This window comes from Chlamydotis macqueenii, chromosome 2 (genome assembly GCF_036417535.1).
Source record: "Chlamydotis macqueenii isolate bChlMac1 chromosome 2, bChlMac1.mat, whole genome shotgun sequence".
NCBI lineage: Eukaryota > Metazoa > Chordata > Aves > Otidiformes > Otididae > Chlamydotis > Chlamydotis macqueenii.
Genome location: NC_141557.1, coordinates 113,620,913 through 113,633,645, shown reverse-complemented (window position 1 = coordinate 113,633,645; position 12,733 = coordinate 113,620,913). Strand labels below are relative to the sequence as shown.

Genomic DNA, 12,733 nt, shown 5'->3' with positions numbered 1-12,733 from the left:
TATGTTTTGTCTTCACACTCATGAATAAAACTCACTAAGCTCAGTGATAAGTTTGAGATTCTGCTGCCGGATATTTTCAAACTCTTGCTGCTTCTTTCTCATATGTTCTTCAGTTACAGCACAGCGATCGCATAATCCCGCTCGTAACCTACAACAAAATTAACAGAAAAAAGTCCCTCTGTTAAGAAGATATTGCCATACATGAAGCAGATATCCACACTTAACTGGCCTTTTGAACAATGAAAACCAGAAAATTTCTGACAACAGAACACCACTAAGTACTGCGGTTTTGTATGTTGACATAGCAATACTTTGAGATTTCTGAACGTTCTAACACTACATGTACCAACGTTTGCATAAATGACTGTAGGTGCTGGATACTTCTAAAGCAACATGCATTAGCTTATTAAATAAAGTGGAGCATGCTACACCTTGCCACTGAAAGCCTTTACAAGTTGCCTTAGAAGAATACTGTCAGATATAAATTACCATTCATTACAAGTAAAGTTCATTCAAGCAAATACAAATAAGCAAATCATTTCAGTAAATATAATTACTACTCATCTAAGGATATATCACTGTCATTAAACAAAGTAATCAAATAAAAAGGACAAATAGCAAGTTCGCTCTGTAACAAATACCAAGGAAATGTGAAATCCTTTGTCTTTATCTAAACACCAATAGTCAGAACTGTATGCGAAAGTCTACAAGGTATTGCCTCCACTGTCTGTAATGGTTTAGATCAGCTGTTCAAAGCTGTCAGAAAAGGACTTGTTATGATCACTCCATCTTACCTGACACATTCATTCATGCAATGAAATGTGTATTCATTTTACAGGTGATAGTTGAAGCATATTTATTTCTGGTACACACACCAAAAAGCTAACAGTATTACCAGAGTGAAAACCAGACTCTCTTGCTCGCTAAACAAGAGACTCATTAGTCAAGAGTTCTGCATTGCTGCTGCTAGCACATGAAGTATTAAAACCAACCAAACAAAACACCCAATATTGGAAGTAAATGCCATCTTAGCTTATGGGTATTTTAATATTGTGGAATTATGGAAAAAATAAAATACTGAAATGCCTCTTCATACTAGCTTATCTGAACAACTGTGTAACAAACACAGAATTATCATCTCCTTGTATAAGATCACTTTAAGTACTCTTTTAGTTTTCTGCCATGTGAGTACTTCATCTGCCAAGGAATTAGAAAAGTCCATCCACTCTGCAAATGTCTCTCTATCTCTGTAGTGTGAAAGTTTATTACTTGCACGGTTACATGTTTATCCCTAATGCCTTCACAGAGAAACAAAGTTAAAAGCAAAATTTGAGTATCATAGCTCTAAAACTTGAGGTAACAGGAATGTGGGAAAATAATTTACTATATAATGATCTCCTGTTCCCAGGAAGCTTCTGAGACCTGCTAGCAGCTTTCCAAAACAGGTATCATTTTTAAAGATTAACAAAAAAAATGCACTGTAATTTTATATCTATTGGTTTTGTTTTGCTATACCAGATTAAACAGGAACAAATAAGGGAAAGGCAGAATGGGTCAAAAGGTGATCAGAATATCTAGGTCCAAAAGAAGTCAAAAGATAGAACCTGTGATTAAATTTAGGTAAAACAGACAACTGTTAACAAAGACCCCCTCAAATCTGAAAGATTTCCTAGTGAGTTATTTCATGAGTTTCAAAGTATATTACATAGTTTGCCCTTGGGTTTTGTACTTGTATTACATCTTGATTGGTATCAAATTTACCTCTACAAAAAAGAATGGAAAAGAATATGCTTTAAAATGGCTGTCTACCTCCCAAGCTGATCTATTTAGCTTCTATTTATCTTAACTGAACTAGGCAATCTAAGCACTTTCAAAATAACACAATAACCAAAATGTAATTCAGTTAGAAGAATCTAAAGCCTACACTTTTCTTTAAAACATGCTATTTGGATTGTATTAGAAAAGGACTGGTTTACTAGCAGGAAAAAAAAACAAAAACAAAAACACCACAAACAAACAACAAACAAGCCCTCAACTTTCAAAGCACCCAGAGCCACTCTCTAAGAGCAAAACACAACAAACCCAAAAGCTAAAAGACACTATTTCACCTGTCTTCTAAAACCTTGATAGTATCATGAAGTGCTTTTTGCTGTTCTCTGAGCTGTTGGTTCTTGGTGTAAAACTCTTCAAGCCTCTCTGCATCCCTAAAATCAAATAGGAAAAAAAAATTAGTTCTAGCTTTAAATTACAGTGATTGGTTTTTCAATAGAGAATTCTCTCTGGCATGTTTCATATTCTTGGGAAACGTGATTATCATCAGCACAAATATTGAGTTGAAGATAAATGTGTTTCTGATGAATGGTAATTTAGAAATGTCTGAGTTCGGAAAGGAGCAGCTAGTTTCTAATTCATATTAGGCTTGAGCTTCTGTTGATAAATCTGATTTTTGCTGAGGACTAAAATTAGAGTTGATGACAGTCAAGGCATAAAAGCTAATAGTACTCAACTAGCAATTTCAGGGAATGCAAGTTCAAGCACTTATTTTACTGTGCGGCTGAGCTGTTGGGAAGCTAATTGGGGGCTTTCACAATCAGGTAATTTTGGTCTTGTCTTAGCAGTGAGCACTTCTTGCAGTGTGGCAAAACCACATTAGGTTTGTAAAGCTCTGAGAAGTCTTTAGATCCATTAGGAGCTTAGTTCCTCAGGAAACAATTCTCAGTGTCTATAGAACATGGATTCCCATAATATGAACACAAGAAGAGAACTCTTTCCCCCGAAACCTCAGAAACAGAAGATCTTGGGGAAAATACCTTCTCTAAAAGCCAGGTCTACTTAACAAAGAACATTTCCTCCTTCACAAGAGCTAAGGAAAAGCTCCTCTTTTTTATTATTAGATCATAACACCTCCTCACGATGCAAACAATGTATGAGGAACAAGCACACAATTTTATATCTACAAGGCAATTAACTTTCAGTAAAAGCTAAGCAGCTGAACCTACGTAACATGACAATGACTACTGAGAATTCATTCCCAGCTCTTCTTTTTACCATGGAATCCTTTGTGTATTGCATGAACTGGGTGTTTGTTTTCAGCATACCTGAGATGGATTATTTAAGGAAGCCATGAAATCAGCTCACAAAAAGCTGCCAAGCACACACACATATACCAGGAAATGAAAATGTATTTACTAACTTGTTGATACAATTCTTCTACACAGATAAACTTCTAAATTGGCACTAACCCTTTAAGAAACATTAGTCAAACACATTTTCATCTTGCTGGTATTAGAGTAATACAAAAAATTAACCATCATGGGTCAAAATGAATGGGATAGCTGGAAGCTTCCACGGTGTACAATCACAGACATATTTTATTAATTCCGAAATTTAAGATCAGATATTTTATTTTTCTGTACTACCATCCAGACCAATATTGTCCTTTTCAGCTACAAGTACAACATGTAAAACAATTATATGTTGAGAGAGACCATTTAAAACTTGTACTTTCACTTGGGGAGTACAAAGTATTAAAGTTCTATTACCTTAGTTCATTAACCAAGTACAGCCAGACCATGACAAAATTTGAAGTCTGACAAAAGTAGTCTGTATTTTTCTGATGTTTACAGCATTTAATTTTTTTTTTCAGTTTATGCAACTTACAGAAGGCCTAAAATACGAAATTTTAAAGTCTTTCCTCAACCTACCTTTAAGTCATTCTATGGCATTAAGTTACTTAAAAAAAAAAAACAAAAAAAACCAAAACCAAAACAAAAAACAAATGAACAAAAAAACCCCAAAAAAACCCCAAAAACCCAACAACATACACTAATACTCCATGGCTTCCATCTAAACCCTGTAAAATGTCACATTAAGACAGTAAAATGACATAAGGAACTAAGCTTCTTCCCCCTGCCCTGCCAAATTCCAGTGCACCTGATAAACATGACAGACATTTCTTACTATGAAGGCACGCTGCATAATGAACAGTCTCTGACCTAGCATTTACAAGTCATTAGCTTCAGTGCTGAAGTGGGGTACGAAATAAGGCACTCATTGTCAGCTAATTGCTAAGTCTGAAATACAAAACCTCAGGTATTCAGATGCACCAAGGAGAACAAGACCTCCTATGTAAGAGTATTGTATCTACAATGTGGTAATTATAGAAAGATTCCAACAAACAATAACTAAATATTTTTGTATGTGTTCATCAGTCACAGCACTGATAATATCAATCACCTACAAAATTAACTGATCAATTTAAGATTTTCAGAACGTGGAAGCAACTCATGACAGACCAGGATAAGTTAACAACAGCAAGAGAAAGTTTCATCCTTTCAGATTAAAAATTAAATAACTAGTTCATTTATTAATTATACATAAGAAATAATAAGATGTCAATTTGATTTTTTTCCAGGAAAGTAAGTGTAGCCTTTAAGTACAAAATATAGCACCGAATATTTGCTAACTGAAAGTCATTAAATAACTAACATAATTTCATCCAACATAAATATATCCTTGTGATACCGCAATATCAATCTTAATGTTCAGAAAGCATATCTTTAAAATGTAGACAACACATATGCTGTTCATAATTTGATGAAAGATCTGACAACATTCCATGATACGCTCTGATCTCAAAATCTTGATAAAGTTCGTATGAATTCATATTTCCAATTAACTAAAAATTCAGCAACAGACCAAATAAGCAACTGGACTCTATTGCCATTTTTTTTTTTAATTATTTGTGAGTTCTTATGCACAATTAAATAGCAGTTGCAAATAGTATACACTGTATTCTACTAGTGCTGGAGACTGAACAAGAAGCCTGAGGAGCAGGTGTATATATGGGGGAACAGGGAGCCACACGGTTACTTTTGGGATTGTAAACTGCTGTACGTTTGGTGAATTGCACCTGCTCAGCAAGCATCAGAGCGACACCGACAAAAGTTAAAACCATAGGCAATTATCTATAGCCTTCACAGATGAGATCTATATGAATGCAGCTGAAATGTGAGAAAATACAACACTGCACAGGCTCAAAGTGTTACTGTGGATTATCAAACGCCAGCAGGATGGGCGATATTTAACTGAAATAAGCAAAACACAAGCTCAGAGGAGGTTTAAGCACTACAAAGGATAAACAAAAAACAAAAGATATCTAGGGAGCAATTGAAGATATCTATTATGGAACTGAAAGCAATTTCTTCCAAACACTTTGTGAAAAGAAACAAGAACAATTTTCTGGGAAGTGAGACACAGTTATAATTACAGAACAACAGTTATAGTAAAAATAGACAGGAAGTTAAGTATGTACTGTAGTACAATCAAATTATACTAGAAAAGTCAGTATAATTTTAAGATGCATTTACATATTAATGTTACAGGAAAACTAAAGATGAGTTCTACTAGACAGAATTTACTCCTATGGAAAGAACATCTTTGTTTCCCTCTCAGCCAGATATATAAGCACATTGAGGAGTTTAGACAGTAGCTGTCAAAAACGCTGGAGAGTTGCTTGAGTTACTATTGTACAAATAAACCCACATGATTACCTAATTTTTCTAGACCAGGGGAGGGTTATTTTCTACTTACATAATTTGAAAAAGGTACTAAAAAAATGGGACATCTAAGAAACCTAATAGGAATTAATAAGGAAGAAAACTGTCTAGATGACAACAGAAATGTTAATTCTGAAAAAGCACAAACTATGCTTGAGATCACCGTGGCTACACTTTAAAACCAAGACTGTAAATCTTTGGCTTCAGAGAGCAACGCTGGGAATGCAAATATGGAGTATTTTTGCTAATTTTAAGAAGAGTTTAATTTCTTTAACATATCCAATATAATTATATTGTTTTCCAAAGTGGAAAAAGATCAAGCAATTTCTTTTTATTCCTTCGACATAGCACTTTATAAAGTGCAACTCATAATATAGATCATATCTCTTATCATTTAATTAAATACATCTTTAGTCAGCAGAAGGAAAATAAAAGTTGATTTAGTGCTGTAAATACATATTGTGATTCTACTGTACAGGTAAATCTTGTAATTCAGATTTTTTTCCCCCCAAATTGCTTCTAATAAACAGAACTTTAAATTAGCAGCAAATAATTGACTACAAAAGAAGTTACATATGTTTTAAAATACAAAAATTGAGTGGAAATTAGCAAGCTTATTATTAGAATCTTTACTGAATGACTTAAGGCTGAGTTAAGGGACAACTGCTGATACTAACGGCAAACGTTGCAAAAAAAAAAAAAAAAAAAACAACAAAAAAACAACCCAACCTCTAAAAATGTTGTCTTGTTACTCACTTCCCTTTTACAGATTTGACTTCAATTTTAAAATGCCTCCCTAACTATCTTTTGTATTAGAAAAGTCAACATCTTCATAGGCATCATAGAAATACTATAGATAAGAAAATCTTACCAGTCATTTGTTCAAGGAAGGCAAACTTAGTGTTCAGGTTACACACCCTATAAAGAGTTATGTATATATTTAGATTACTTCAGACGAATTAGTAAAGCGAGCAGTTCTGTACGTGTCTGAAGGAAGAATCCATGAAACTTCAATTGATCTTGCAAGAATTATTGTGTGTTAATGATACCCAGACTCTCCTTTTATAAATTATATCATCAAGATGAGTACTTACAAGCATCTTTCCTTTTTCAACTTAGATATTTTCAGCTGTAAGCCTGAAAAGTGCAAAGAAGAAAATACATGTTATAGAATTCTCATTCAAGAAAATTTGTGAAACAATAAACTAACTCTCCTTTTGGCAATAACATCTGCAAAAGAGAAAAAAAATGTCACTAATTTTTGAGGAAAAAAATGATTAATTCTAGATTCCTTGAGTATGTTCTACAGAATCTTGGGAAGAAATATTGCTATTATGATTCCTAGGAAATAGGGACTTCTTAAACAAATAGGCAGATTCCCACTTAAACAGGTATAAAGCCTCTTTGTAAAAAACACCACACATGAATACCAAGAACTGTCAATATGCTTTCATTGACTTTGCCTACATAATTAGCATAAAATATGTTTTGTGTACACATACATGCATAACACTACACATGAAACCTAGCATCCAACCACAGAACTGAAAAATGTATTACAGTGTATACGCATAAAGGAAACATTAAAAATACATTATTCAAAGCTTTAAAGCACAAAAGGACAACACACTCTATTGGATGTATGCTACCAGACCCTTGTAGCCAAAGCTTCCTTGGAATCTTTTAAGGTGGACTGAGGAATGATATTTTATCTGTGGCCCTTCTCCCACTAAGGCCCCCACACTCTTAAACATATGTTCTATGCAGAAACAAAAAGGATTGCAAATACAACTGTTGCTCTCAGCAGGAGTGGCCAGCTTACAGCCCAGGGGCTGGACAGCAGTTCAGCCAACCTGCTTGCATGGTTTTGGGTGTGTGTGTATGTGCACAGACAGCAGCAAGAAGATAAAGGTTCTTAAAGTATGGCACAGCTTAACAAGTGCAATGCAGTACTATAGAAGTTTATGTGATACTACCCACACACAAGCTGGCCATTCCTATTCTAAACAGATAGTCAGAAATAACCGGACTCTAATGGTATAATATTTTCTTAAATACAAATCAAATAGAAATTTTCATAAGACATCAGAAAACAACGTAACAGTTTTTTCCTAATGGTGTATTTTCTTCAAACTATGAAAAGTTGTCAGCAACTTCAGTTTGAGTATGAGGTGTCTTGTGAGCTTTCTTGCAAAAGCAATAGTCATTTAGGATAATATGATAAACTTATGAGACCAGAACACTCTTAAGAAAACTTCTGACAATTTTGAATTTAAACCAAAACACATACTCAATACTACATCCTACTATAGAAATGTAGGTTAAGGCCTTTTTTTTTTCTCCCCTACCATACTCAACTGAGAACAGCTCAAAAAGGAAAACTACTTGCTTGAGAAGGTTCATTCTTCAGGCCACTTACGATGTAACAGCCAGGCCAACCAGAGCCTCAGTGAACCCTCACCACAGACTGCTGTAAGATGCCAGTGAGATAATGAGGTGAAAATGCACAGAGACTACTTTTAAAAAGTTCTGAGGAAATATAGCAAGATTTCTTTTCTCTCCAAGAGTTCAACACCTGTGAGATGTTATGTTCCATCATGCAGATCAGCATAAAAAGAGGGTTTATTTTTTTTAAGTAGTTGCCATTCATCAAGTCAATTAGGCATCTGCAATTAGAACCCCTATAAAGCCTGCTTTAATGCTGCTCCACACCCATTGCAAGGAATGAAGCTGCACAACAATGTATCTCCTGTATGAACAGGTAGTCTGTTCAGCAAGTATTTAGGATTGTAACATTGGCAACCTGAGCCACAAACTGAAGAGGCAGCGCTCAAAAGGCAGAGTACTGTGCTACAGGTAACACTATCTCCCCTCTCACCTGAATTCAGCAGGAACCAAACTAGTTACTTAAAGGTCACATTTTTTCTTAAGTCAAATTACTGCAATGAGAAGGCAGAAAACTAGATTGTTACATTTAGCCAAGAGCATTGAATTACTACATGGGTGTAATCTCTTCTTTTTGCTTTTCCAGAGCATTGTGAGGTTTTATGCATGCTTATTAAGACAGCTTGACTTTTTAAGATTTCCTTATTTAATACCCTAGTGACCACATAAACTTATGTGAAACTACACTATGTGCATTCCCAATTTGATTTTCTCTTTCACACTATATTTTTATGAAATAGATAAGCTGAAGACTATGTAAGGCTACACTACCTAAAGCTCCTAAGTGGTTTACTAAATGACACACTGTCTCCATTAAAGCGATGGAGACTTCATTTAAACTATCATTAGGCAGATTAATTAACAATAAAACACTATTTTATTAAATTTGCAACTTGATTAGACTATGTACCTGTAATATTCCAATTAACGGCTATGACAACTTCCGTTCTTACTAATTTTCAAATGTATTAAATCCGCTTTCTTAAAATTGACAGTGCCTAGGAAGACTGCAGCATCTTTATCACTGAAGTTTTCTCAGAACAGGTTGGACAAGCTTCTGTCAGCAATGACACAGACATAATCCTACCTTAAGGGTATACAGATGGAGTAGATGACCTCCTAAGATCCCTTCCAGCCCTGTTTTCTACAATTATTTACTTCTGAGGAGCTTCCAGCCATTTCCTTTTCTATTGCAATCTATCAATGAGAATGCTTTCCTCATAATTTTCTCTGCATCTATGACTACTGTTTTTTCCCCGCATTGATACCTTCTGCTTTTCAGAGGTAAGGAACAGCTGAAGAGAATTAGGCTATTTCTTGTACCAAAAACTCTCCTCACATTCCTATGCTGAAATATGTTTCTTTTTAGTACAGACCTTTAGACTTGAATTCATCTTCAGGAACCATGTTGATAAGACACACATGCAGCAAGTATCCATGTAACTATTTTGAGCTAGATGCAAGTATTAACACCTGCAGAAATTAGCCACTTCATAGACAGCATTACTAAATTCCTTTCTAATTTGAGAGCACTGTGCAAGTAACCCACACATTCTACAGGTAGCAACTAAAAGTAAATGCAGTTTTAATTACCATTATTCTGAGCTGCTGAGAACTTCTGAATTCCACGAAAAGTCAGCTGACATTGCTCATGCCCAAAATCTTTGGTAACTGGGTTGTAGGAGTCCTATCTACTGTCACATAACTAATGTGAGAGAAAATGATAGCTATTTTGTCTGAAGAGGGACAAAATTTGTAATTTTTTGCAAGTGATCAATTTAAAGGAATAAGAAGCTGGATTTACATAGCTAATACAGTAGAAAAAAATATACGCTTTACAATATAGTAGTATATATATTAAAAAAAAAATCAATAAAATCAGCTTCAAACTGAGTTTGAAGTACTTTCTAGCCTATATTCTATAGACATACAAATACTATAACTCGTATAACATGCATGGCCGTTTCAAGCTCATGTCTCATAAATCCTACTTTTCATGGATTTGTAATAAATAATAAGTTACAGTGTTCAATACATTGTGCATTATATAGGCAAAATCTTTTTCTCCAACTACTAACTTTCCCTTATACCACCTTCCACCATCTTTAAAATAATTTTTTGCTGACATTTAAGATTGGAAACTCATGAGTCAAATTTAATTCTTATTTATAGACTTCAGAAACAAGCAAAGTCCAGGCAAGCCTGTGTTTGATGTTTCCAAAATATCTTCCATTACCATTTTCTATAGGAGGATCCCCACCTTTTGAAAAAATTAACTATCCTTCAGGCATGTCTTTGATGTTATCATGGAAGACCTAATTTTACCTAACACGGTACGGGACATACTGACAAAGGGCTAGGCATGAAAAAGACTGCCTAGTGGGAAAATTATCTGGCCCCACCCAGCATGCATTCTAAAGAGTATCTTCACTTGTATAAAGAAAACCAAAACTTTAAAATCACGTGCTGCACATCCCAAGAAACTAGAGAAGGGGTCACTTAACACTACCCTCTACATTAGAGCTTTCTGTTTGTTCAGTTTTTGTTGTTCAGACACGCCACAAATTGCCAGATCCCATTCTGTCAGTACTTCCGCATTTATCTGCAGTTAACATCACACCCACTCTGAAAAGAACCATTAAGAATTAAAAAAAAAAAGTCATAAAAATTAAATAAGATTTTTATTTTTAGTTTTTGACACATAATGTGAAATTATATTTCATATGGTTACGTATACTTTTGTAACAAATGTAACAAAATGCTACTATCTGGTACATCTATTCTTTCAGTTGCAAAACTGATAGAAGTTGTTTTTTGTTTTTTGTTTTTTTTTTTTAAATTACTGACTCAAAGGGTCAAGGCTCAGTGTTGCAAATTGCTGAGTCAAGACTTTCAGTAAGAGGTATGAAACATCCATACGTTCTAAAACAGTCCCCCAGAGTTTTTAAAATTAAGAAGCTATGATATAATTGGACTTAAATGGACAATCTTGGAATCGTTTTGAGTGGCTGGGGAAAATGACCGAGGCCACTGGAATGGTCTGACTACAAAGATTCACTTGCATGACTAAAGCTCTTAATTCATAAAAACTCACCTGCTTTTATTCCAGCCTAATATAAATGCTCTTTCATGCATAAGGATATGCTTTTTGTAAAATTCAGTCAAATACTGTTCTAATTCCATTCAAAAAAAATGGATCCTGTGACTTACGATTAGCAGAACAAAATTTTAACTTCTTATGAAGTATTTTTAGCAATACATTTTACAAATACTACTTGTGAAACAATATTAGAATAAGAATATAAATATATGGTACAAAAATTAATCTTTGAGTGTTATTAATTTCCTGCACTCTGAAGAATGGACACTAACAGTCAATCTATAGTAAAATTGATACCACAGATCACAAAACATTACATAAGAATAAGCAACTCTCTTATAAATTTTGTTGAGAAAATTTAGAACACTAAGACCTGAAGAAATACTTTTCACTTCAGTAATATTAATCTGCAGTGGTATTTTGCACAATTTAGATAAAAATGGCTTGCATTGTTTATTTCCCCTGTCTGAAGTGACTGAGCCCAAAGGCAAAAGAAAAAAAAAAAAAGGAAAAAAAAAAAAAGAAGAAAAAAATTCCACTGAATAACTTGATTTGGAAACTTTTAATCATAATTTTTACAATGCGGGTTATAGAACACTGGCACAGGTTGCCCAGAAAGGTGGTGGAGGCCCCATCCCTGGAAGCGTTCAAGGCCAGGCTGGATGAGGCTCTGAGCAACCTGACCTAGTCAGGGATGTCCCTGCTCCTTGCAGGGGGGTTGGACTAGATGACCTTTGAAGGTCCCTTCCAACCCTAACCATTCTATGATTCTATAATCCGTTAAAGTAACATTTAAATATTTCCTAAAGCAAACCAGATCCCATGTAACATTGTGCTACTTTTTCTTCACTGACCCAGCAAATCATCTATAGCTGTTGATAGTTTAAATCTAATCCTGTAAAGACAGATTTAGGCGGTCAATCTGTAAGGATCATTTGTAACCATCCAGTCTAACTTTCTGCACAACGTAAGACATTAAAAATTATTTAGTTCCATGCAGATGGAGTGGCACTCTGGTTCAAACTCTTCCTGTGAAAAGAGACAGCCTTCTCTGAACTCAAACATTAACAATTTACCTTGTACTTCCTTATCATGACATTCTCTAAGTTTAGACCACAATTCCTTGAAGAAATCTCCAGCAGGTTCTGCAGAACTAGGGCTCCCACAGCTTCCTCCAGACGCGTTCATCTTGCTTTTTTCCGCTCCCAGCTTCTTTGACTTATTTGCAGAACTGGCTCACTCTCACACTTTAAAGTTTTAAATTACATAGTTATGAAGCTGTTTCTGAAGACAGGTGTATGCCTGTAATGACAGATCGACACCACTTAGGTTTGCATTTATCAGAGTATAACTTGCAGCCATGGATGAAACACAAAGCTTACAGCTCGACAAGGACAGGCAGTACTTATACACTGACAGTGTGGAAGACGCTAAGTATTTTGCTACAAGTAATTATAAACTGACAGAATTTTTCCCCTCCTTAAACAGCTATCAACTTAAAATTAGATTAAGATGCTTAGGAGTCTTTATTCTTTTTCCTATGTAAAGGTACGGTTAAACAAATTCCTCTTTTCCAAAAGCAACACAAGCTTCCAAATCTTTCTGTGAGCAAAAGCATTTGTCAAGTTTT

At 34.8% G+C, this 12,733-nt stretch overlaps 1 protein-coding gene across 1 annotated transcript in view; it reads right to left on the bottom strand.

Moving 5' to 3' along the window:
• RBBP8 (RB binding protein 8, endonuclease) overlaps positions 1-12,382 on the bottom strand; it is a 34,705-nt gene extending 22,323 nt beyond the window's left edge. Inside the window, exons 1-4 of the mRNA XM_010128765.2 lie at positions 12,180-12,382; positions 6,653-6,695; positions 2,109-2,204; positions 36-148 (exon numbers count right to left, since the gene is read on the bottom strand). Coding sequence (XP_010127067.2) covers positions 36-148; positions 2,109-2,204; positions 6,653-6,695; positions 12,180-12,291 — 364 coding nt within the window. The 5' untranslated portion in view covers positions 12,292-12,382. The remainder of the gene's footprint in view (positions 1-35; positions 149-2,108; positions 2,205-6,652; positions 6,696-12,179) is intronic.
• Positions 12,383-12,733: the final 351 nt, after the last annotated feature.